We start from the raw sequence: 25,263 nt of genomic DNA, 5'->3' as shown, positions 1-25,263 counted from the left end.
GAAAATAAGAGTAAATTTCCCTAACGTGGACACAAACAGCGATAAGAACCTAACACCTATTTACCTTCCAAAACACAGATACACACACCCAGAGCCGGGACAAGGTCCTCCAGCACCCAAGGCTGAGACACCAAAGTGCGCCCCTCCATTCCTCCCACCCCAGCCGTCATACACTGACTGCTATTAGACTAAGAGGCGCCACAGGGCCCACAACCTCCCCAACACCTTAATCTCTAGTTATCTGGCTTGTAGTCACTTCCATGTATCCTCTTTTCTTATTTATTTCTGCTTCAAACACAATTAGGAATGACAGCTGAATGAATTCTGCGCCCCCTCCTACACTGCGCCCTGAGGCTGGAGCCTCTCCAGCCTATGCCTCGGCCCGGCCCTGCACACACCCCAGTATGTTAAAACATAAATAAAGAGCAGGCTTTTGGTAAGAGTTCCACATATGAATCTGATTAATGTGCAGTTTTTCTACTTTCAACAGATTTTTTGTTCTATTCTTCAGGTGTATAAAGAACGCCTCTTCGGCAAGAAGTACGTGTGGTTTCTCATTGGTTGGTATGCGGACAACTGGTTCAAGACACCGGACCCAGCCATCAACTGTACCGTAGAGGAGATGACTCGAGCCGTAGAAGGTCATGTGACCACAGAGATCGTCATGTTGAACCCTGAAAACACCCGTGGCATCTCCAACATGGTACGTCTTACACTGTATGCCCAGCGCGCCCTCTCTCTTTGTTTCTTTTTTCCTTAAAGTTTTTGACTCTTCGCTTCTTCTGCCGTGACCTAGACCTCTCAGGAGTTCATGGACAAGCTCCAGAAACGTCTCGGCAAAGATCCAGAAGGGGTTGGAGGTCTACAGGAAGCCCCCCTGGCCTACGACGCTATCTGGGCTCTTGCCCTGGCCCTCAATAAGACCGCCTACGAGTTGTCCAAGAAGGGGTTACGGCTAGAAGACTTCAACTACAACAACGATAACATCAGCCGAGAGATCTACAAAGCCATGAATTCTTCCTCCTTCGATGGTGTCTCGGTGAGCCTCCTCCATGCATCACTGGGCTCCTGATTTATTTGGCTGTGTCATTTCTCTATCACCAACTTTCCTCCTCGCCGCTTATCGCTTTTGTTTCATCATGTCGTTAGATGTGACTCATCTCTCGGAGCCATCACAAGAAGAATGTCCTCGGCTCTTAGAAGATGTCGAGGCCTTTCTTTTTTCTTTTTTTTCCCTCCAGAACGTTATTAGCATTTGAAACAATCCCTGAGGCTATGCGGCTTATGAGGCGCGATTCCAAGTAAACAGCCAAATACGCACTCGAAAAAACATATATGGGAAGTGTTTTACCCACTAGATGTTTTCAACGTCTGTTCAACTTATCTTTTTATTTGCGTAGATCTGCCAGACGACTCAGGCAGTTATTTACCAACAATAGAATAGGACAGCTATCATAGAAAATTGCAAAAGTCAAAGGACAACTGAAGTGAGAAGAATTAAACAATACCGGTTGCCTGGCAGCCCTGCAGTAGTGTCTGAATAACACCAGAAACAAGCAAGCAGCTAATCTTGTCACATCTGACAATGTCAGAAACACCTGATCTGTTGCATGCTTGTTCAGTGTCTGTGGCTAAATGTATTAGAGGCAGAGGATCAGCAGGACAGCCAGGAAACTGGTATTGCTTAAAAGAAAATAAATATGGCAGCCTCTATATACCTCTTTCTTCAGTTGCCCTTTAAATACATACGTATAAAATGTAGATTTCTCCAAGAGTAATGTGCACTTTAAATTGTTTTTTTTCCCTATGTTGCTGTCACTTATAGTAGGTAGTAAAAACCTGACAGATCTGACAGGTTTTGAACTAGTCCATCTCCTCATGGGTGGGTCTCAGTATTTCCTTTATTATGTACAAAAGCACACCATTGAAAGGATCTATACGAAGATCTATCCCTACGAATTTGCACACTATTTAGGCAGTTGGACTGAGCAACTTCCATTCAGTTAATTCAGTAATTGTTTTTGTAAATAAAGAAAAATACCCGATAATCCTCCATGGGGAGATGGACTAGTCCAAATCTTGTCAGATGTGTCGGATTTTCACAATCTACTACAAGTGACTGCAACATAGGAAAAAAAATTATCTATAGTGCATCTTACTCTGGGAGAAATGTACATTTTTATGTATGTATTTTAAATTGTATAGTTTTTCATGACCTTTAAGTCGTTGTCCTTTAAGTCGTCTGCAAAGCTACCTGTCAAAAAATTTCTCCTTCAGTCCAGCCAGCCAGGTACACATGGGCAGATTTCCTTGGGCAATCTGTCTTCAGATCAATCTCCTTATTGGAGATCGAACAGGCCGAAGCAACCAAAACACCAGACGCATGCGTTCAATAACAGTTCTGATCTGTTTTTTAGTCTATGCAGTTCTATGGCTGCACGTACACACAGTGCCACATGTTCAGGACCAGTGATGATTGGCCGGCATGTCCGATATCACTGCAACAAAACAATCATTGATTGGTTGTTTCCAATCTGGCTGCAGCATACTTAAAGAAGAACTGAAAATAGCGCAATAAATAAAATTGCTTTTTTTAAAATTTATAGATTATTTAGTCAGTGTTTGCCCATTGTAAAATCTTTCCTCTCCCTGATTTACATTCTGACTTTTATCACTGGTAGTGACAACGTTAGTTCTGCCAGGTGATCTGTGCAGATTGTTCATTACAGATTGTTCATTTGGGCAGCACGGTGGCGTAGTGGTTAGCTCTCTCACCTTACAGCGCTGGGTCCCTGGTTCGAGTCCCAGCCAGGGCTTTATCTGCAAAGAGTTTGTATGTTCTCTCCATGTCTGTGTGGGTTTCCTCCGGGCACTCCGGTTTCCTCCCACATTCCAAAAACATACAGATAAGTTAATTGGCTCCCCCTAAAAAAATTGGCCCTAGACTACAGTACTTACACTACATAATATAGGCATATGGTAATGGTAGGGATTAGATTGTGAGCTCCTTTGAGGGACAGTTAGTGACAATATATATATATACATTGTACAGCGCTGCGTAATATGTCGGCGCTATATAAATACTAAATAATAATAATAAAAAAATAATAATTACTGAGAATTTCACAGCCAGTAGATATAATACCCAGTCTCCCAGAATGCTCAGGGGGAGGAGTGAGAATTTAGCATTCCCTCTCCCCACCCGCATGCCAAGTATTGCAGGAAGTGGTGTAATATTTTCCTGCTCCTTCGCTGTGGGTCTCCTCCATGCTTCACAGCCGCATACTCTCTGCTGCCACTCACCGGCTCCCAGTCACATGACCGATGCAAGTCACATGATCAGCAACAGGAGACCCGCAGCACTGGAATCAGATAAATATCACTCCACTCCCTACAATACTCTGCATGGCAGGAAGGAGCTGCTGTCTGTTTGCAGGGGGCTCCGTACATTCTGCATCATGGACTGTGTCTTGTCCTGGTTTTCTTGCTGACATAACTGAGTCATGTGGCCCGAGTCAAACTTTGACCACTTTTTTCCGTCCTCAGGGTCACGTGGTTTTTGACGCCAGTGGATCCCGTATGGCCTGGACGCTAATTGAGCAGTTGCAAGGTGTGTGATCCCAGATCTTTACCAGCAATGGAATAATATACTTGTACAGTATGTGTGTTTTATGTCCTGAGTGGGGAGGGGGGCCAATGGAATGTTAACAATTCCAAGATGCAAACTGTCTATTGTGTGCACACTCAAGCTGCATACACACCTCAGATATAAATCATTGAAGCACAAAAGATCTGCGATGGATCTGCTGACATAAAATAGTCGGACGTTATAGTCCAACTGTAGAGAAGCTGTCGGTTGCATTGCTGAATATTAACTCTTTCAGGCAGAGAAAGGATAAAAGCAACACAGTAAATTTATTTGTGTGCTTGGCAGTGTTCATGTAAATGTCTATCTCATCATGTCTAGTGTAATTTGAGCTGTCAGCTGATTCTGCCAAATTCCGAGCTAATATGTAAATACAGGAGGAGGTAAACCCTTTCTGTGCTCCCAGGATACCAGGAAGTAGCAACTCTGCAGAATCTCAGTACGAGTTCTGTAAGCTGCAACAAAGAAATGTTTTTCTTTATAGGTTATTATGCAGTTGCTTATCTTTTAGAGCAGAAAGGAAGTTTTGAGTTCAGGTCCGCTTTAAGGTTTCCTTTAAGTATTTATGAGGCAAATGGACAGTGGCGCGTATCTTTAACTATTTACTGTTACCACGGCTACCAGCAAGTTTCCTATAAAGGTATAGCAGTTGTAGAGTGAAGTAGAATAAATATAAATAGTTATTGAGGCTCCCTCTCCCTTCAGCTAGAACACAGATTTTGTAGTGATTATCTGTGTTATGAGGATGTGTGTATTAAAGCGGAGTAACCCTTTAGTCTGTGCGCAGTTACTAGTCAGCGGAATCCTCCACAGGGTTGAGTGGCGGCTGCTCATCCGTTGACCGGAATGTTCTATTCTAAATTTGAGCTGATGGTCAAGGACCCCGCTGGAGGAAGAGTGTCCAGCAAGAGTGAGAAGCCTTTAGAAGGACCCAGCAGCAGGAAGCGGGCCGACGGCCAAGTCTGAGGGAGCAGAGCACGCTGGCAGCACAGTTCAGCTGGCGTACTCGTAGCGTGCCCTCACGAGCTTACTGCTTTCGCATTATCACAGGTCAACAAGCTGTAGTGCGCAGAGTAATTCACTCATCCTTGTACATCTGCCTGCCTCTAATTGTGTCATTCCGGGACAAAGCCCTTGTCAGGCAGCAAGGTCCTTGATGAGCGCCGCAGATGACAATGACCTACAAAGGGAAGACAGCTGTTAGGCACAAGCGGCCGCATCTCATTCTTCCTGATGACATGATTATACATTCCAGGAGGATTAAACGGATCCCGTTTGCCTTCCATGCGATGTCCAGAGGCAGGTGGACAGCAATGAGGACAAGTCTTTCCAGGGTTTGATTGTTCCTCACAGAGACAGGTCCTCATTGAAGGAAAATGTTTTGGTTTTCTGTGCTGGCCTTTCACAGGCCACTCAGCTAAAACATTAAAACCACCTGCTTGATATTGTGTAGGTCCTCTAGATGCAAAAACAGCTCTCTGATCCATCGAGGCCTGGATGCCACGAGGCCTGTGAAGGTTTCCTGTAGTATCTGGCACCAAGATAAGCAGCGGATGTTGTAACTGCAGTTGTGAGGTGGACAACTTTGATACATTTTTGTACCACCATTTACCACTATGGCGGCGGCCAAGTTTCCACCAGGTATTCTGTACACCCAAATTTCCCACTTTTCTCCACAAGACCTGTAAAGGTTTGGCACTAAGACATTAGCTTCGGATTTTCTAACTCCTGTATGATGCGAGGTGGACAACTCTGGTCCATCGAGGTCTGGACTCCTCAAGACCTGTGAAGTTGTCCTGTGGTATCTGTCTCCAAGACCTTAGCAGTTGATCTTCTAATGCTGGATACACACGGTGCGTTCGTGCACTCGATTTTCCCATCGATTCCCGTCGATTCCCGTCGATTCGTTTATTTCCAACATGTCCGATTTGGATTTCGATGGATCGTTAGGTTGATTCGCATGCAAAGTATGCCGAATCGACCTAACGATCCATCGAAATCCAAATCGGACATGTTGGAAATAAACGAATCGACGGGAATCGACGGGAAAATCGAGTGCACGAACGCACCGTGTGTATCCAGCATAACTCCTACAAGCTGCGATATGGACAGTTTTGATCCATCAAGGCTTGGACTCCACAAGACCTGTGAAGGTGTCCTGTAGTATCTGGAACCAAAACATTAACAGCAGATCTTCTAACTCCTCTAAGCTACGAGGTGGACACCTCTGATCCATCGAGGCCTGGCCTCCACAAGACCTACAAAGGTGTCTCTTGGTATTTGGAGGTTAGGCCTCCTCGGACCAGTAGCATTTGCATGAAATTTTGATGCAGTCTGGAGACATCAGCATCTCATTAACTGTGTCTAGTCATTGAAAATGAAAAGTGTAATAATTTCAGTTGTTTACCTAATCAATATAGACATGTGGCTACTTAATCGCATCTAAAATGTGTTGCCATAGATTAGAGGACCTAATAAGGTACATAAATATGTTGCCTGGACCGGTTATCTGAGTGACCATCATCCCAGCGTGGGAAGTACGCTCATACAGATTAAAAACTGCCATAACTGTTAATACTGTTTCTTTTTTTAAAAAAACAAACCCAATAGTGTTATCACTTTCTTCTTATTGGACAGGTGGCCTCTACAAGAAGATTGGCTACTATGACAGCACTAAAGACAACCTTTCCTGGTATAACAATGACAAGTGGATTGGTGAGTGACATATCAGAGCTGGACCCCAAAGCCCAGAACAATGACTTACATTAAAAAGATATCCAAAAAGTTGGTGCACGACGCGTCTCTCTCCCTCTGCCCCACCCTCGTAGCTGCCACCCCGAAAGTTTTATGGCTGTTTACGCCCTATCCGCCTTCCTCTTTGTTTTTTTACCTGTTTAGGCGGCTTCCCTCCCTCTGCCCCACCCTCGCGCCTCCCACCCGTGACCCAAGAGTTTTACCCCTGATTTATGCTCTGACCGCCTTCTTCTTTGTTTCTGACCTGCTTAGACGGCTCCCCTCCCTCTGCCCCACCCTCGCACTTCAAACCCTGTGACTTGAGCATTTTACCACTGTTTTATGCCCTGACTGCCTTCCTCTTTGTTTCTGACCTGTTTAGGTGGCTCTCTTTACTCTGCCCCACCCTCGCACCTCCCTCCCCGTGACTTGAGCGTTTTACAGCTGTTTATGCTCTGACCGCCTTCTTATTTGTTTCTGACCTGTTTAGGAGGCTCCCCTCCCTCTGATCACACCAAAGTGATCATCACTTTCCGGTACGTCTCTCAGAAGCTCTTCATCTCTGTCTCAGTCCTGGCCGGCCTCGGCATTCTCCTGGGCTTTGTGTGTCTTTCTTTCAACATCTACAACAGCCACGTCAGGTGGGTGAGAAGAGACGTGTCAGCGGGAGAGGAGGTGTGTTAGCACGGGAGGAGGTGTGTCAATGGGGAGGATATGAGGATATGTTAGCAGGGGAGGAGTTTTGTGAGCAGGGGAGGAGGTTTTGTCACGGGGGGAGGATATGTGTCAGCGGGGGAGGAAGTGTGTGAGCAGGAAGAGAGGTGTGTCAGTGGGAGAAGATGTGTGTCAGCAGGGGAATATATGTGTCAGCGGAGGAAGATATGTTAGCAGGGGAGAATGTGTCAGCAGGGGAGGATATGTGTCAGCAGGGGAGGATGTGTCAGCAGGGGAGGAGTTTTGTGAGCAGGGGAGGAGGTTTGTCAGCGGTGGAGGATATGTGTCAGCGGGGGAAGAGGTATTTGAGCAGGAAGGGAGGTGTGTCAGCGGGGGAAGATATGTGTCAGCGGGGGAAGATATGTGTCAGCAGGGGAGGAGTTTTTTTGAGGGCGGGAAAGGAGGTATGTGGGGGGGGGGGGGTAGGTGCATGAGCAGGGGAGGTGCGTCAGCAGGGGATGATATGCATCAGTGTGGGAGGAGTTTTGTGATTAGTGAAGGATTTGTATTAGCGGGGGAGGATATGTGTGAGTGTGGATGTGTGTGTGAGCAGGAGAAGAGGTGTTTCAGTGGGGAAGGATATATGTAATTGGGAGGGGTGTTGAGGTGTGTTAAAATTATTATTTTTTCATTTTTTGGAAAAAAATTTTGTTTAACACCCCCCCCCCCCCCCCCCGAAGCTGAAGAGTTTTGAGAGCGCGGTATGCCACGCCGCAGACTGAATGACTGTATCCCTCCTCCAGGTACATCCAGAACTCTCAGCCGCACCTGAATGACGTCACGGCGGCGGGGTGTATCCTGGCTTTGGCTGCCGTCTTCCCGCTGGGTCTGGATGGGCTTCACATCGAGACGTGGCACTTCCCTCTGGTGTGCCAGGTGAGAGGTCCCTCATTGTTAGAGAGGCACAGAGCCTGACTCACTATAGGCTCCCCTGGGCTGGAGAACATAAACGATCCACAAATCCTGGCCTGGATTAGTTCAGAAAAAGTTCTTGCTCTGTGTGCCTACAATTGACTGCAGCCGCCCCATGCTAATTCTCTAACTTCCAGCAACGCTTACTGTGGTTTGATTGGCCAACACTTATGTGTTGGTTCAGCAGAGGTGGGTTTTAGAGCTGGTGTGGGTCTTTCATCTTCTCAGGCATGTTCAACTCCTGTCCTTAGGGGCCCGAGGTCCTCACATATTTTTGGCACAGCTCAAATTAATTGATGAGAGTGAATCAGTTCATCAAGAAGACCACATTTCTCCATTTCTCAGTCCATCCTATGCACTGCCATGGATATGGCCCTTCAGGGCTGGAGTTGGACATCCCTGGGCTACATGGTGCCTCATAAATCAGCTACATAAAGCTGTTTTTGCGCACAATTTTGTTATTTGGCTGGTGTTTGGCTACCTCTAACTGACCCTCTAAGAAACGGCTATATAATATTGCAGGCAATGCCCACCAGACTTTGTGCCAATCAAATGTTAAGTACAATTTTTTCTGATAGTACCCTTTCACTCCACTGACGTTTGATGTTAGTGTGAACCCAGCCTAACCAATCACAGTAATCGATTTGACACCTGCATTTCATTTTCATCGCTAGGGATGAGCTCTCGGAATCGGAACAGTTCCAAGTTCCGATTTTGCATCGAAATTTGGCCGTTCTGAGTACAGTCATACCAATCGAAATTACACTGTTTCAAGTACTGTGTTCCGTTCTGCCGATGAAAAAATTGGCTTTGGAAACGAGAATTTTCAGCAAACACAGTTAATACAATGGCTAGGAAACTGAAAACTTTTCTTAAACAAGAATTTTCGTCACATATTGATGTCAACAAAATGGCCGCCAGGGATTCCCTTGGTCCCCAGAAGCCACAGTAAAGTGGCAGAAGGAGTAGTTTTTTACATAATTGGGGGGGTCCAGGGAATCCTCTGCCTGGTCCTGTGGAGCCCCAATCTGTGTGGAAAACCACTCGTTCTTGCTTCAGAACCCAATTTTTACTTTGCTACCCGTTGTGTTAAAGCGTGTTTGCTGAAAATTCCTGTTTCCGAATCCAATTATCACATCCGCAGAACTATTGATTTCAATAGAAAATGCCTTTGTAACATGAAAATCGGAGCAGGAAATGTGGTATTTCTGCGTAACGCCAAATTTCTATGAAATCGGAATTCGGCTTTTCCAATCAACCCTAGTCATTATTCCCAAGTGTTGGAACTGATTCTAATCCCCCCCCCTCCTCCAGCCAAAATCATCAACACCCTTTCAGCCTATGTATTGCTAGATGTCAGCACCAAAATATTAACTGCCCAGCGCTTTCTACATGCTGGGTTTCTGTTCACCAATGAGCCCTAGGACTGGAGACCTTTAGTAAGCCAGGCCCTGTACGGGAGGAAATGCTCTTGTGGTTTTAATTATTAAACTTTATTTATAAAGTGCTAACGTTATGCGGTTGAAGGTGGGGACTGATTGAGAGAGGGAATTCCTTAGAGCAGGGGCTGCTCTGGAGAAGTCCTAGAGCCTCACAGGTGATCAGGTGTTGCGAGGGGTGGACATCTGTAGAACGTTGGTGGAGTGGAGAGAGCAAGTTGGGGAGCATCTCTGGCCAAGACAAGGTGGATGGATTTGTAGGCCAGTCAGAGCCGTTCAAATTGAATTCTGAGGGGGACGGGGAGCCAGTGATGGGACTTGCAGAAAAAGGTTAGGCTAGATCATCTTTCTTTGTACGCTTACATTGTGTTTTCCTCCTCTTCTCTTCCTCTGTGCTCCTCCTCCTCTTTGTACGTCTCCGCCCCCTCCTCCACAGGCCCGACTCTGGCTCTTGGGACTGGGCTTCAGCCTGGCTTATGGAAGCATGTTTACCAAAATCTGGTGGATCCACACAGCCTTCACTAAGAAGGACGACAAGAAAGAGAGGCGGAAGGTAAGCCAGAAACACCTGTGATGGTTGATGTAAAGGGGTACTCCGTGGAATAAACTGTAAAGGAAATGGTGCTACATGAAAACTGGTAATATACGTAGCTCCCAATTGTCCTTTTTTGGAGGGTCATTCCCTCTTTGGGAACCTGATCACTCTGTCCCTCTTTCTTCCTCATCTGTCCCTCTTTTGGCTGATGTACAGATCTTTGTAGATATATGTATTACTTTATTGAAAAACTAGAAATAAGCCTGCCCATTTAAAAACGGGTGCTAGGACTCTCTGCGACCCATGTGGCGGCACAGGAGGATGCAGGGACACGAAGATTATTATATAGAATGTGTTTAACTGACTCTAAACTTTATTCCCTTCATTTAAAGGAATTCCTAGGTGAGAAAAATGTAGTAAACATTGTGCATACTTGGATAGCTAATGTCATCCAGATGAGGACTCCGTCTCCCGTTCGGTCCCGCATTGCTTAGTTTATGTGTAACTCCCTCCCGGACTAGCCCCCAGCTCACCTCGGGGCGGGACCTTTGCGTTGGATCTAGTAATGGCCACGCATGCGCTGTTCGCACCTAAGTCATGTTACAGTAGGCACGCACCGCCGTCGGAGGCTGTCGGGAGTGTGGCCACCGCGTCCTTTGGGAACAATATGCACATGATGGTGTGAACAACGCATGCGTGGCCAGTACTACATCCTGTTCAAACGTCCCGACCCAGCAGGGTGGAACTAAACAGCAGGCAGAATCCTCATCTGGATAACAATACCTATGTACACCATTTACTACACTTGTCTTATCTCGGAATTCCTTTAAATTGATATATTTTTTTATTTTCAAATTGTAAAATGAAGGAAAACTACTGATGATGAAAGAACCAGTGTCGTTTGATTGATAATGCTACATCTTTTGCTTTTAAATTCTTTGTGATATGCATAATGAGGGGTGTGGTGGGGGCGTGGCTAGGGGTGTGGTATGGGCGTGTCCTATAGTGTCCCTTTTTCTTGTCTCAAAATGTTGGGAGGTATAAGGTATTGGGACATGGTTCTAAGCTTGCTCGGCACCCTTCAGAGGTAATCTGGAAATTGTGACCCGCCCCCTTGTCTTGCTTTGCATAGGCACCACCCACATGTCAGCATCTGGATAACTTTGCAGTGTGACATGAGGGGAAGATGTGTGGCACTGAGTTGCAGCTCCCTGTAAACTGGGGTCTCTCCGGTAACTGCAGTTAGTTTCATGGTGTAACTGCCTACAGGTTTGCTTTAAAGTGACTCTAAAGTCAATTTCACATTCAAGCATGTACAGGCAGCACACATGCTAATAAGATAAACTTGCCAACTATTTACTATTTCAGGGAAGCATTGAGAGTGTCAGAAGGAAGTAGTTCTGTGTCAGTTTTGTGTTGGATTCACAGTGGTCACTTGCATAACGCATGCATTATAATGAGAGTATACTGCAATGATGGCGCTGCACTAGGGCACGCAGGGGCACTGCCCCCCTGCAAAATCATTGTGCCCCCTTTAGTTACCCCCCCCCCCCTGCTCAGTAACATGCAGTTAACTGTTTCTAGGCTCCAGCAGCATAGAGTGAACAGGATAAGGTCTGTAAAAAAACTCTCCATGTCAGCTGGAGTCTATGTAGGCTTTAAGTAAACCATGTGTCTTATCTATTTGTCATAAATACCTCACAATCCTTGCAAGATCCTTTGTAATTAATGCATCTGGATGACACTTATATTTGCAAAAAAAAATTCTCTCTACCTCCTTTCGATTGTACTGTATGTTCTAACACTGTCAGTCAGTTCCAAAGGACTTTTGTATTGTGTGGGTGCAAGGGTCTGTCGTGAGGGATTTCTTTTTTTTATCTGTTGCTAATATTGGTATTCGAAAATAATTTTGGTCTGAAAAAAGCGCTGTTACGGTCCACTTCCTGTCTGTGATGGGCCTTTGGAATGCTTAAAGAGACTCCGTAACAAAAATTGCATCCTGTTTTTTATCATCCTACAAGTTCCAAAAGCTATTCTAATGTGTTCTGGCTTACTGCAGCACGTTCTACTATCACCATCTCTGTAATAAATCAACTTATCTCTCTCTTGTCAGACTTGTCAGCCTGTGTCTGGAAGGCTGCCAAGTTCTTCAGTGTTGTGGTTCTGCTATGAACTCCCCCTTCCAGACCCTTCTCTGCACACTGCCTGTGTGTTATTTAGATTATGGCAGGTTCTCTCTGCTCTATTATCTTTTACAAGCTGGATAAATCCTCCTCTGAGCTGGCTGGGCTTTCACATACTGAGGAATTACATACAGGAAGAGCTGTCTGCACTCTGCAGGAAGAAAAAGCCTGACACAGTGGAAGATAGCTGCAGGGGGAAAGAAACACACAAATGATCTCTTGAGATTAAAAAGGAAGACTGTATACAGCCTGCTTGTGTATGGATGTATTTTCTATGTGTGGACATACTGTACATCAACCTACTTCCTGTTTTGGTGGCCATTTTGTTTGTTTATAAACAAACTTTTTAAAACTGTTTTTAACCACTTTTAATGCGGCGAGGAGCGGCGAAATTGTGACAGAGGGTAATAGGAGATGTCCCCTAACGCACTGGTATGTTTACTTTTGTGCGATTTTAACAATACAGATTCTCTTTAAAGAGGAACTTCAACCAAGGATTGAACTTCATCCCAATCAGTAGCTGATACCCCCTTTCCCAGGAGAAATCTTTACCTTTTCTCCAACAGGGAAATGGAGGTATGGCTGATACTGTGGTGAAACCCCTCCCACAGACCACAGTGTGATGTCATGACCATGGTCCTGACAGTCTGCGGTCTGTGTACCTCGTCACATTGTGGGAAATGCCAGCTTTTTCCAACTTCCAAGCAAGCAGTATCTCCCTCTGTACATAGAACTCTCAGTAACAACATTCTGCACAGATCACCTGGCAGAACTAAAGATGTCACCACCACTGATACATTTCAAAATGTAAATCAGGGAAAGATTTTACAATAGGCAACAACTGACTAAATAATCTATTAATAAATATTGTAAAAAATAGGCAATGTTATTCATGATGTTATTTTCACTACAATTCCTCTTTAAGCGCTGCAGTTATACTGGACCTGAACTCTTGCACAGGCCAGAAGGAAAACAGAGAGAAATGCACCCTGTATGTATTTAGAGAGTTTATCCTGACTAATTCCCCTTCATTTGTGTCTAATCACAAATTGTAATTTGATCTCTCCCCTGTGCCACGACTGCTGCAGCACATAAGGCATATAAGCTTATTTGAAAGCACAGGATGAAAGCAGGAGGCGGACACACTGCAGATTTATTGCAGGATTTGTATCAGCTGTAACAAAGGAATGTTTTCCTGTAAATGTTATTATGCTGTTGCTGATCTTTTACTGCAGAGAGGACGTTGTGAGTTCAGGCCGGCTTTAAGCGTTGCAGTTAATGTGATTTGATCTCACGTTGGTTGCAGTCAGATCTCACAGCGTTTGTGGGATTGTTTGTTTGCTGTGCTAAGCACTTCTGCTGCACATGATTTATGGTGTTCGGGCATATTGGGAATTCACGGCTGATGGGAGCTCCTGTAATATACCAGCGATCCTGTTATCCTTTCTCTAAACCATTTTAGTTGCCTGTCGTGGTTGTAATTCTCTGTGAGTCATTTCCTCTGGAGAAAGTACACAGATCGGTAAAATCACGGGAGATTCGGTCTGCCTGATCTGCACAACACCGGTGAGCTGCGCGCAGGGTGAGTGTAAGTCTGTGGGGACTATCACATTGACGTAATGTGGCTGAAGTGACATTATTGCCACAACGCCGAGGCAGGCGCGTACCTACGTAACTGTAGTTTGCAGACTAGAAGTCATGCAAGTCTATGGCAACGAGTAATTTAAAAGAGTACTGTAGGAGGTTGGGGGGAAAAAGAGTTGAACTTACCCAGGGCTTCTAATAGTCCCCCGCAGACATCCTGTGCCAGCGCAGCCACTCACCGATGCTCCTGTCCCCGTCTCCGGTTCACTTCTGGAATCTCCAACTTTAAAGTTGGAAAACCACTGCGCCTGCATTGCCGTGCCCTCGCTCCCGCTGATGTCACCGAGAGCGTACTGCGCAGGCTGTACTGGGCCTGCACAATACACTCCTGGTGACGGAAGCGGGAGCGTACTGTGCAGACGCATACCGTACTAGGCCTGCGCAATACACTCCTGGTGACATCAGCGGCAGCGAGGGCACGGCCGCGCAGGCGCAGTGGTTTTCTGCTGACGTAACCAGGAGTGTATTGCGCAGGCCCAGTACGGTATGCGTCTGCACAATACACTCCTGGTGACATCAGCGGGAGCGAGGACACGGCCACGCAGGCGCAGTGGTTTTCCAACTTTGAAGTCGGAGATTCCAGAAGTGAACAGGAGGCGGGGATAGGAGCTCTGGTGAGTGGCTGCGCAGGCACAGGATGTCTGCGGGGGACCGTTACAAGCCACGGGTAAGTTCAACTCTTTTTCCCCCGACCCCCCTACAGTACTCTTTAAAAATAAAAAAACCTTGAGTTAGCGTTGCGTTGCTCATGCCCGGAAGCATGTATTAGTAATACACTTCTATGCAGTTCCTTTCTTTCGCCACAGTAAGTGAGCGATGGCGACCCTTACTTCCTGTTTGGCCTGCTGCCTGATGGGGATTACTGCATATTAGTATTATCCGAAAGCTTGTTTTTGGCGGTGCGACTCACGTCATGCCGGTTGGCAGTGTGAAACCGTCCTGACGTGCCCCGCACACTATAACATTACTGCTATTGCGGGGCCTAGTTTCGTTCGCTGCTAAGGTGATATGCGCCGAAACCACCTGCTTGGCTGCAGATCCACAGAAACTGAGGCTGAAAATACCCCGGTATAGTGATTGACATACAACAATGATCATCGACAAGTAACATTTAAAGGACCGCTATCGCAAAAAAAGGAGGCAGTTAAAATCTGACACAACTGTCAGGTTTTGGGCCAGTCCATATCCTGATGGGGGATTCTCAGGGTTTTCTTTGTTTTTAACAGCATTTCCTGAACAGCAGTTGAACTGCCAAAACAGTAAGATACCAGCCGGCCTCCCTACTCACTTGCACACTATTTTGTCAGATAGACTTTGCAACTGCGGTTCAGGAAATGCTGTTGAAAACAAAGAAAACCCTGAGAATCCCCTATGAGGAGATGAACTGGCCCAAAACCTGTCAGTTCTGTCACATTTTAACTGCCTACTTTTTTGGCGATAGTGGTCCTTCAAGGGCGAACTATCGTGAAACACTGTAAAATTTTAAAATACGTATATACAATGTTGGTTTCTCCCAGATCAAAATGCATGTAATGTAAATTACTTTTTTCCTAAGTCCTTGACGTTTGCTTACAGTAGTTAGTGAAATTCTCACAGATCTGACAGGTCTGCGGACCCGTCCATTTCCTCATGGAACATTCTCAGATATTTTTTTTTTAATTACAAAAGTACTAGCTGAACAGCAGTTGCTCAGTCCAGCTGCCAATATAGTATGCAAACAAATAGGGAGCTTGGCCAGCTTCTTTATGTAGATCCTTTCCAGGAAGTGCTTTTGTAAAGAATACAAGTAGTACAGAGAATACCCCATGAGGAGATGGACTAGTCCAAAATCCATCAGATCTGACAGCATTTAACTACCGTACCTACTGTAAGTGGCAGCAGCATAGGTAGTAAGTGATTTTAATACATTGTGCTCCAGGAGAAATGTACGGTACTTATTATTATATGTGTTTATTTTAAAGTTTACACTTTTTCTAGATAGGGGTCCTTCAATACATGTCCACTTTAAAAATGATATAATGAACATCTTTTATATAAAACACATGCAGGGGCGGATCTACCATGAAGCCACCTGAATCATGTGATTCAAGTGGCAACATCTAGGGGGCAGCATTTGGACAACCACTGCTTGGCGCCCGTCTCTACTTTTTCACCCGTCTTCCTGGCACACACACACTACCCACCTCATCAATGCTTCCCACTGGCGTAACAATAGGGCCTGCAGCCCCTGCCCCCCCCCCTGGGGCCCACTCGGGGCCGTTTTGGGGGGCTGGAGGGGTCGCAGCATGAGGGGAGAACTATGGCCATATTCGGTGGGGAGGGGGGATGGTCCACCCCTCCCTCACCTTGGGCTCTCCCCTCTGCGCTCCCCTCCAGCATCAATACATTTGGGTATGCAGGCGGCGAGCAGTGGCAGTTACATACCTTCCGTGCGCTGTAGCGTGGAAGTTCCTCTATCTAGCCTCTGGCGCGACTTCCTGTACACTGTAAACAGGAAGTCGCGTCAGAGGCTAGATAGAGGAACTTCCACGCTACAGTGCACGGAAGGTATGTAACTGCCGCTGCCTGCATACCCAAATGTATTGATGCTGGAGGGGAGTGCAGAGGGGAGAGTCCGAGGTGAGGGGGGGGGACCGTCCCCCCTCCCCACCGTATGTGGCCATAGCTCTCCCCTCATGCTGCGACCCCTCCAGCCCCCCAAAAAGGCCCCGAGTGGGCCCCAGGGGGGGGGGGGGCGCTCAGAATTTCTGCATGGGGGCCCGGTGGGGCCTAGTTACGCCCCTGATGCTTCCCTGAATCCCCGTCCTCATTCGACCCATGGCACCTGTCCGCGACACCATGGGCACCAGTTAGCAAAAGGAACAGTGGGCGGCTGTGGTTGGCTGGTCTGGTACCCCGCCTGTTTTGTTGCATGCCAAACCTTCCACTCTGACTGGCCATGGTGGTGATCTCTCGCCGGTGATGGGGTTTATTTGGGGGATAAATATGATGGGGGGGTAGCGTTTCTTGGGATGGGGGGCTGCGGCACATCCTCCAAAGTTTGCTTTAGGCAGCAGAAAGTCTAGAACAGGCCCTGAACACATGCATCTAGTCTACTCTGTATAAGCATCATCTCTGTATTAACAGTCTGATGTACGTTTCGCGGCTACTAGGTCACTTCTTCAGAGGCTTCTTCCAGAATGCACCAGACGGTGCTCTATCTAGACTCCTCCTCTTCACCCCTGGGTGACCTATTGGGCATCCTCTCATTTGGATGCGTATGAAGCACACAGTGTTTAGATATAGGTATAACCGCTTTCCCCTTGAAATATAAGGCCTTCACCATGATATATAAGTGCATGCATTGTCCTATAAGTCCTATATATGCATATAATACACACACATCATTATTGGCCTCCGAGGAGGTGACCTCGTAGCCGCGAAACGTGCCACAGGCTGTTAATACAGGTGTGACAGTTATACAGAATAGACTAAAGTATATATCTAGATGTACTACATATATATTTAATATGCAGTAAAAAATGTATTGAAAATATGTGTGCATTGGGTTTTATGATTGTATGTCATTTGTACAATGGACCTATATTAAGTGCTATGTTTTATTGATGAACATAGTTGTATGGAGAAACTCCCATACTGAGGTAATTTTTGATCCAATTAAGCCCCTTTCATTAAAATAGCAACCAGGGTTTCAGGGGTCCTGTCCTGCTACTGAGGTTTAGCACCCCACAAGATTATTATTATTATCCTATACAATAAGACCTAACTGTCCCTGCGTCATCCTTCCTGTCCCTGGCTGTGTGTCCGTGGATTTTTTGTACTGCGCATGTGTGCAGTACAGACAGCTGTTGGGACAGGAGGAAGGGTGCGTGCGCGCGCGCGGTGGGTGCGTGCGAGTGGTGGGTGGACGGGTGCGTGCGAGTGGTGGGCGGACGGGTGCATGCGTGCGGTGGGTGTGCGCACACACTAACTGGCGGCGGCGTGAAGAGACCTAGAGCCCGTTTTTAAATGAGCTTTGGTCAACTAGTTGATTTATAAAGCACCAACTATCCTGTGGCGCTGTACAAAGTAAGACGACAAAATCTTACAATAGGTACACTCCCCTTGTGAGGCATTGCTTGTGAGGTACTGCTTGTGTCATTGCTTGTGAGGCACTGCTTGTGACATTGCTTGTGAGGCACTGCTTGTGACACTGCTTGTGAGGCACTGCTTGTGACATTGCTTGTGAGGCGCTGCTTGTGACATTGCTTGTGACACTGCTTGTGACACTGCTTGTGAGGCACTGCTTGTGACATTGCTTGTGAGGCACTGCTTGTGACATTGCTTGTGAGGCACTGCTTGTGACACTGCTTGTGAGGTGCTGCTTGTGACACTGCTTGTGAGGCACTGCTTGTGACACTGCTTGTGAGGCACTGCTTGTGACATTGCTTGTGAGGCACTGCTTGTGACACTGCTTGTGACATTGCTTGTGAGGCACTGCTTGTGACACTGCTTGTGAGGCACTGCTTGTGACATTGCTTGTGAGGCACTGCTTGTGACACTGCTTGTGAGGCACTGCTTGTGACATTGCTTGTGAGGCACTGCTTGTGACATTGCTTGTGAGGCAATGCCTGTGACATTGCTTGTGAGGCACTGCTTGTGACATTGCTTGTGAGGCACTGCTTGTGACATTGCTTGTGAGGCACTGCTTGTGACATTGCTTGTGAGGCACTGCTTGTGACATTGCTTGTGACATTGCTTGTGAGGCACTGCTTGTGACATTGCTTGTAAAATTGCTTGTGAAGCACTGCTTGTGACATTGCTTGTGAGGCACTGCTTGTGACACTGCTTGTGAGGCACTGCTTGTGACATTGCTTGTGACATTGCTTGTGAGGCGCTGCTTGTGACACTGCTTGTGAGGCACTGCTTGTGACATTGCTTGTGAGGCACTGCTTGTGACATTGCTTGTGACATGTGAGGCACTGCTTGTGACACTGCTTGTGAGGCACTGCTTGTGACATTGCTTGTGACATTGCTTGTGAGGCACTGCTTGTGACATTGCTTGTGACATTGCTTGTGAGGCACTGCTTGTGACATTGCTTGTGACATTGCTTGTGAGGCACTGCTTGTGACATTGCTTGTAAGGCACTGCTTGTGACATTGCTTGTGAGGCACTGCTTGTGACACTGCTTGTGAGGCACTGCTTGTGACATTGCTTGTGACATTGCTTGTGAGGCACTGCTTGTGACATTGCTTGTGACATTGCTTGTGAGGCACTGCTTGTGACATTGCTTGTGAGGCACTGCTTGTGACATTGCTTGTGAGGCACTGCTTGTGACATTGCTTGTGACACTGCTTGTGACATTGCTTGTGAGGCACTGCTTGTGACATTGCTTGTGAGGCACTGCTTGTGACATTGCTTGTGAGGCACTGCTTGTGACATTGCTTGTGAGGCACTGCTTGTGACATTGCTTGTGAGGCACTTCTTGTGACAGTGCTTGTGATGCACTGCTTGTGACATTGCGTGTGAGGCACTGCTTGTGACACTGTTTATGACACTGCTTGTGACACTGCTTGTGAGGCACTGCTTGTGACACTGCTTGTGAGACACTGCTTGTGACACTGCTTGTGAGGCACTGCTTGTGAGGCACTGCTTGTGACATTGCTGCTGAGGTACTGCTTGTGACATTGCTTGTGAGGTGCTGCTTGTGACACTGCTTGTGACACTGCTTGTGAGGCACTGCTTGTGACATTGCTTGTGAGGCACTGCTTGTGACACTGCTTGTGACATTGCTTGTGACATTGCTTGTGAGGCACTGCTTGTGACACTGCTTGTGAGGCACTGCTTGTGACATTGCTTGTTAAGCACTGCTTGTGACATTGCTTGTGAGGCACTGCTTGTGACATTGCTTGTGAGGCACTGCTTGTGACACTGCTTTTGAGGCACTGCTTGTGACACTGCTTGTGAGGCACTGCTTGTGACATTGCTTGTGAGGCACTGCTTGTGACATTGCTTGTGAGGCACTGCTTGTGACATTGCTTGTGAGGCACTGCTTGTGACATTGCTTGTGAGGCACTGCTTGTGACATTGCTTGTGAGGCACTGCTTGTGACACTGCTTGTGAGGCACTGCTTGTGACATTGCTTGTGACATTGCTTGTGAGGCACTGCTTGTGACTTTGCTTGTGACATTGCTTGTGAGGCACTGCTTGTGACATTGCTTGTGACATTGCTTGTGAGGCACTGCTTGTGACATTGCTTGTGAGGCACTGCTTGTGACATTGCTTGTGAGGCACTGCTTGTGACATTGCTTGTGAGGCACTGCTTGTGACACTGCTTGTGAGGCACTGCTTGTGACATTGCTTGTGACATTGCTTGTGAGGCACTGCTTGTGACATTGCTTGTGACATTGCTTGTGAGGCACTGCTTGTGACATTGCTTGTGAGGCACTGCTTGTGACATTGCTTGTGACATTGCTTGTGAGGCACTGCTTGTGAGGCACTGCTTGTGACATTGCTTGTGAGGCACTGCTTGTGACATTGCTTGTGAGGCACTGCTTGTGACATTGCTTGTGAGGCACTGCTTGTGACATTGCTTGTGACATTGCTTGTGAGGCACTGCTTGTGAGGCACTGCTTGTGACATTGCTTGTGAGGCACTGCTTGTGACATTGCTTGTGAGGCACTGCTTGTGACACTGCTTGTGAGGCACTGCTTGTGACATTGCTTGTGAGGCACTGCTTGTGACATTGCTTGTGAGGCACTGCTTGTGACATTGCTTGTGAGGCACTGCTTGTGACATTGCTTGTGAGGCACTGCTTGTGACATTGCTTGTGAGGCACTGCTTGTGACACTGCTTGTGAGGCACTGCTTGTGACATTGCTTGTGACATTGCTTGTGAGGCACTGCTTGTGACTTTGCTTGTGACATTGCTTGTGAGGCACTGCTTGTGACATTGCTTGTGACATTGCTTGTGAGGCACTGCTTGTGACATTGCTTGTGAGGCACTGCTTGTGACATTGCTTGTGAGGCACTGCTTGTGACATTGCTTGTGAGGCACTGCTTGTGACACTGCTTGTGAGGCACTGCTTGTGACATTGCTTGTGACATTGCTTGTGAGGCACTGCTTGTGACATTGCTTGTGAGGCACTGCTTGTGACATTGCTTGTGACATTGCTTGTGAGGCACTGCTTGTGAGGCACTGCTTGTGACATTGCTTGTGAGGCACTGCTTGTGACATTGCTTGTGAGGCACTGCTTGTGACATTGCTTGTGAGGCACTTCCTGTGACAGTGCTTGTGATGCGCTGCTTGTGACATTGCGTGTGAGGCACTGCTTGTGACACTGTTTATGACACTGCTTGTGACACTGCTTGTGAGGCACTGCTTGTGACACTGCTTGTGAGGCACAGCTTGTGAGGCACTGCTTGTGACATTGCTTGTGAGGCACTGCTTGTGACACTGTTTGTGATGCGCTGCTTGTGACACTGCGTGTGAGGCGCTGCTTGTGTCATTGCTTGTGAGGCACTGCTTGTGACATTGCTTGTGAGGCGCTGCTTGTGAGGCACTGCTTGTGAGGCACTGCTTGTGACATTGCTTGTGAGGCACTGCTTGTGACATTGCTTGTGAGGCGCTGCTTGTGACATTGCTTGTGAGGCGCTGCTTGTGACATTGCTTGTGAGGCGCTGCTTGTGACATTGCTTGTGAGGCACTGCTTGTGACATTGCTTGTGAGGCACTGCTTGTGACACTGTTTGTGAGGCGCTGTTTGTGACACTGCGTGTGAGGCGCTGTTTGTGTCATTGCTTGTGAGGCACTGCTTGTGACACTGCTTGTGAGGCACTGCTTGTGAGGCACTGCTTGTGACATTGCTGCTGAGGTACTGCTTGTGACATTGCTTGTGAGGTGCTGCTTGTGACACTGCTTGTGAGGCACTGCTTGTGACATTGCTTGTGAGGCACTGCTTGTGACACTGCTTGTGACATTGCTTGTGAGGCACTGCTTGTGACACTGCTTGTGAGGCACTGCTTGTGACATTGCTTGTGAGGCAATGCCTGTGACATTGCTTGTGAGGCACTGCTTGTGACATTGCTTGTGAGGCACTGCTTGTGACATTGCTTGTGAGGCACTGCTTGTGACATTGCTTGTGAGGCACTGCTTGTGACATTGCTTGTGACATTGCTTGTGAGGCACTGCTTGTGACATTGCTTGTAAAATTGCTTGTGAAGCACTGCTTGTGACATTGCTTGTGAGGCACTGCTTGTGACACTGCTTGTGAGGCACTGCTTGTGACATTGCTTGTGACATTGCTTGTGACATTGCTTGTGAGGCGCTGCTTGTGACACTGCTTGTGAGGCACTGCTTGTGACATTGCTTGTGACATTGCTTGTGAGGCACTGCTTGTGACATTGCTTGTGACATTGCTTGTGAGGCACTGCTTGTGACACTGCTTGTGAGGCACTGCTTGTGACATTGCTTGTGACATTGCTTGTGAGGCACTGCTTGTGACATTGCTTGTGACATTGCTTGTGAGGCACTGCTTGTGACATTGCTTGTGACATTGCTTGTGAGGCACTGCTTGTGACATTGCTTGTAAGGCACTGCTTGTGACATTGCTTGTGAGGCACTGCTTGTGAGGCACTGCTTGTGACATTGCTTGTGACATTGCTTGTGAGGCACTGCTTGTGACATTGCTTGTGACATTGCTTGTGAGGCACTGCTTGTGACATTGCTTGTGACATTGCTTGTGAGGCACTGCTTGTGACATTGCTTGTGACATTGCTTGTGAGGCACTGCTTGTGACATTGCTCGTGACATTGCTTGTGAGGCACTGCTTGTGACATTGCTTGTGAGGCACTGCTTGTGACATTGCTTGTGACACTGCTTGTGACATTGCTTGTGAGGCACTGCTTGTGACATTGCTTGTGAGGCACTGCTTGTGACATTGCTTGTGAGGCACTGCTTGTGACATTGCTTGTGACATTGCTTGTGAGGCACTGCTTGTGACATTGCTTGTGAGGCACTGCTTGTGACATTGCTTGTGACATTGCTTGTGAGGCACTGCTTGTGACATTGCTTGTGACATTGCTTGTGAGGCACTGCTTGTGACATTGCTTGTGAGGCACTGCTTGTGACATTGCTTGTGAGGCACTTCCTGTGACAGTGCTTGTGATGCGCTGCTTGTGACATTGCGTGTGAGGCACTGCTTGTGACACTGTTTATGACACTGCTTGTGACACTGCTTGTGAGGCACTGCTTGTGACACTGCTTGTGAGGCACAGCTTGTGAGGCACTGCTTGTGACATTGCTTGTGAGGCACTGCTTGTGACACTGTTTGTGATGCGCTGCTTGTGACACTGCGTGTGAGGCGCTGCTTGTGTCATTGCTTGTGAGGCACTGCTTGTGACATTGCTTGTGAGGCGCTGCTTGTGAGGCACTGCTTGTGAGGCACTGCTTGTGACATTGCTTGTGAGGCACTGCTTGTGACATTGCTTGTGAGGCGCTGCTTGTGACATTGCTTGTGAGGCGCTGCTTGTGACATTGCTTGTGAGGCGCTGCTTGTGACATTGCTTGTGAGGCACTGCTTGTGACATTGCTTGTGAGGCACTGCTTGTGACACTGTTTGTGAGGCGCTGCTTGTGACACTGCGTGTGAGGCGCTGTTTGTGTCATTGCTTGTGAGGCACTGCTTGTGACATTGCTTGTAAGACACTGCTTGTGAGGCACTGCTTGTGACATTGCTTGTGAGGCACTGCTTGTGACATTGCTTGTGATGCGCTGCTTGTGACACTGCTTGTGAGGCGCTGCTTGTGACACTGCGTGTGAGGCACTGCTTGTGTCATTGCTTGTGAGGCACTGCTTGTGACATTGCTTGTGAGGCACTGCTTGTGACACTGCTTGTGAGGCACTGCTTGTGACACTGCTTGTGAGGCACTGCTTGTGACATTGCTTGTGAGGCACTGCTTGTGACATTGCTTGTGATGTGCTGCTTGTGACATTGCTTGTGAGGGACTGCTTGTGACATTGCTTGTGAGGCACTGCTTGTGAGGCACTGCTTGTGACATTGCTTGTGAGGCACTGCTTGTGAGGCGCAGCTTGTGACACTGCTTGTGGGACACTGCTTGTGACATTGCTTGTGAGGCACTGCTTGTGACATTGCTTGTGAGGCGCTGCTTGTGAGGCACTGCTTGTGACACTGCTTGTGAGGCACTGCTTGTGACATTGCTTGTGACAATGTTTTTGAGGCGCTGCTTGTGACATTGCTTGTGAGGCGCTGCTTGTGACACTGCTTGTGAGGCGCTGCTTGTGACACTGCTTGTGAGGCACTGCTTGTGACATTGGTTGTGAGGCGCTGCTTGTGAGGCACTGCTTGTGACATTGCTTGTGAGGCGCTGCTTGTGACACTGCTTGTGAGGTGCTGCTTGTGACACTGCTTGTGAGGCACTGCTTGTGACACTGCTTGTGAGGCACTGCTTGTTACACTGCTTGTGAGGCACTGCTTGTGACACTGCTTGTGAGGCACTGCTTGTTACATTGCTTGTGAGGCACTGCTTGTGAGGCACTGCTTGTGAGGCACTGCTTGTGACATTGCTTGTGAGGCACTGCTTGTGACACTGCTTGTGAGGCACTGCTTGTGACATTGCTTGTGAGGCACTGCTTGTGACATTGCTTGTGAGGCACAGCTTGTGACATTGCGTGTGAGGCACTGCTTGTGACACTGCTTGTGAGGCACTGCTTGTGACATTGCTTGTGAGGCACAGCTTGTGACATTGCTTGTGAGGCACAGCTTGTGACATTGCTTGTGACACTGCTTGTGAGGCACTGCTTGTGACATTGCTTGTGAGGCACTGCTTGTGACATTGCTTGTGAGGCGCTGCTTGGGAGGCACTGCTTGTGACATTGCGTGTGACATTGCTTGTGAGGCACTGCTTGTGACATTGCTTGTGACATTGCTTGTGAGGCACTGCTTGTGACATTGCTTGTGAGGCACTGCTTGTGACATTGCTTGTGAGGCACTTCCTGTGACAGTGCTTGTGATGCGCTGCTTGTGACATTGCGTGTGAGGCACTGCTTGTGACACTGTTTATGACACTGCTTGTGACACTGCTTGTGAGGCACTGCTTGTGACACTGCTTGTGAGGCACAGCTTGTGAGGCACTGCTTGTGACATTGCTTGTGAGGCACTGCTTGTGACACTGTTTGTGATGCGCTGCTTGTGACACTGCGTGTGAGGCGCTGCTTGTGTCATTGCTTGTGAGGCACTGCTTGTGACATTGCTTGTGAGGCGCTGCTTGTGAGGCACTGCTTGTGAGGCACTGCTTGTGACATTGCTTGTGAGGCACTGCTTGTGACATTGCTTGTGAGGCGCTGCTTGTGACATTGCTTGTGAGGCGCTGCTTGTGACATTGCTTGTGAGGCACTGCTTGTGACATTGCTTGTGAGGCACTGCTTGTGACACTGTTTGTGAGGCGCTGCTTGTGACACT

General features: G+C 47.6%; 1 protein-coding gene across 2 annotated transcripts in view; it reads left to right on the top strand.

Moving 5' to 3' along the window:
* GABBR1 (gamma-aminobutyric acid type B receptor subunit 1) overlaps positions 1–25,263 on the top strand; it is a 353,506-nt gene that overhangs the window by 231,620 nt on the left and 96,623 nt on the right. For both annotated transcript variants that reach the window (XM_068250152.1, XM_068250151.1), the window contains 7 exons: positions 512–703; positions 797–1,039; positions 3,547–3,610; positions 6,284–6,361; positions 6,870–7,020; positions 7,837–7,969; positions 9,881–9,997. In XM_068250152.1, the coding sequence (XP_068106253.1) occupies positions 512–703; positions 797–1,039; positions 3,547–3,610; positions 6,284–6,361; positions 6,870–7,020; positions 7,837–7,969; positions 9,881–9,997 (978 nt within the window). The remainder of the gene's footprint in view (positions 1–511; positions 704–796; positions 1,040–3,546; positions 3,611–6,283; positions 6,362–6,869; positions 7,021–7,836; positions 7,970–9,880; positions 9,998–25,263) is intronic.

Source organism: Hyperolius riggenbachi, chromosome 8, assembly GCF_040937935.1.
Source record: "Hyperolius riggenbachi isolate aHypRig1 chromosome 8, aHypRig1.pri, whole genome shotgun sequence".
Classification (NCBI taxonomy): Eukaryota; Metazoa; Chordata; class Amphibia; order Anura; family Hyperoliidae; genus Hyperolius; species Hyperolius riggenbachi.
Note: the sequence above shows the minus strand (reverse complement) of the source record. Positions and strands in the feature narration are given on the sequence as shown.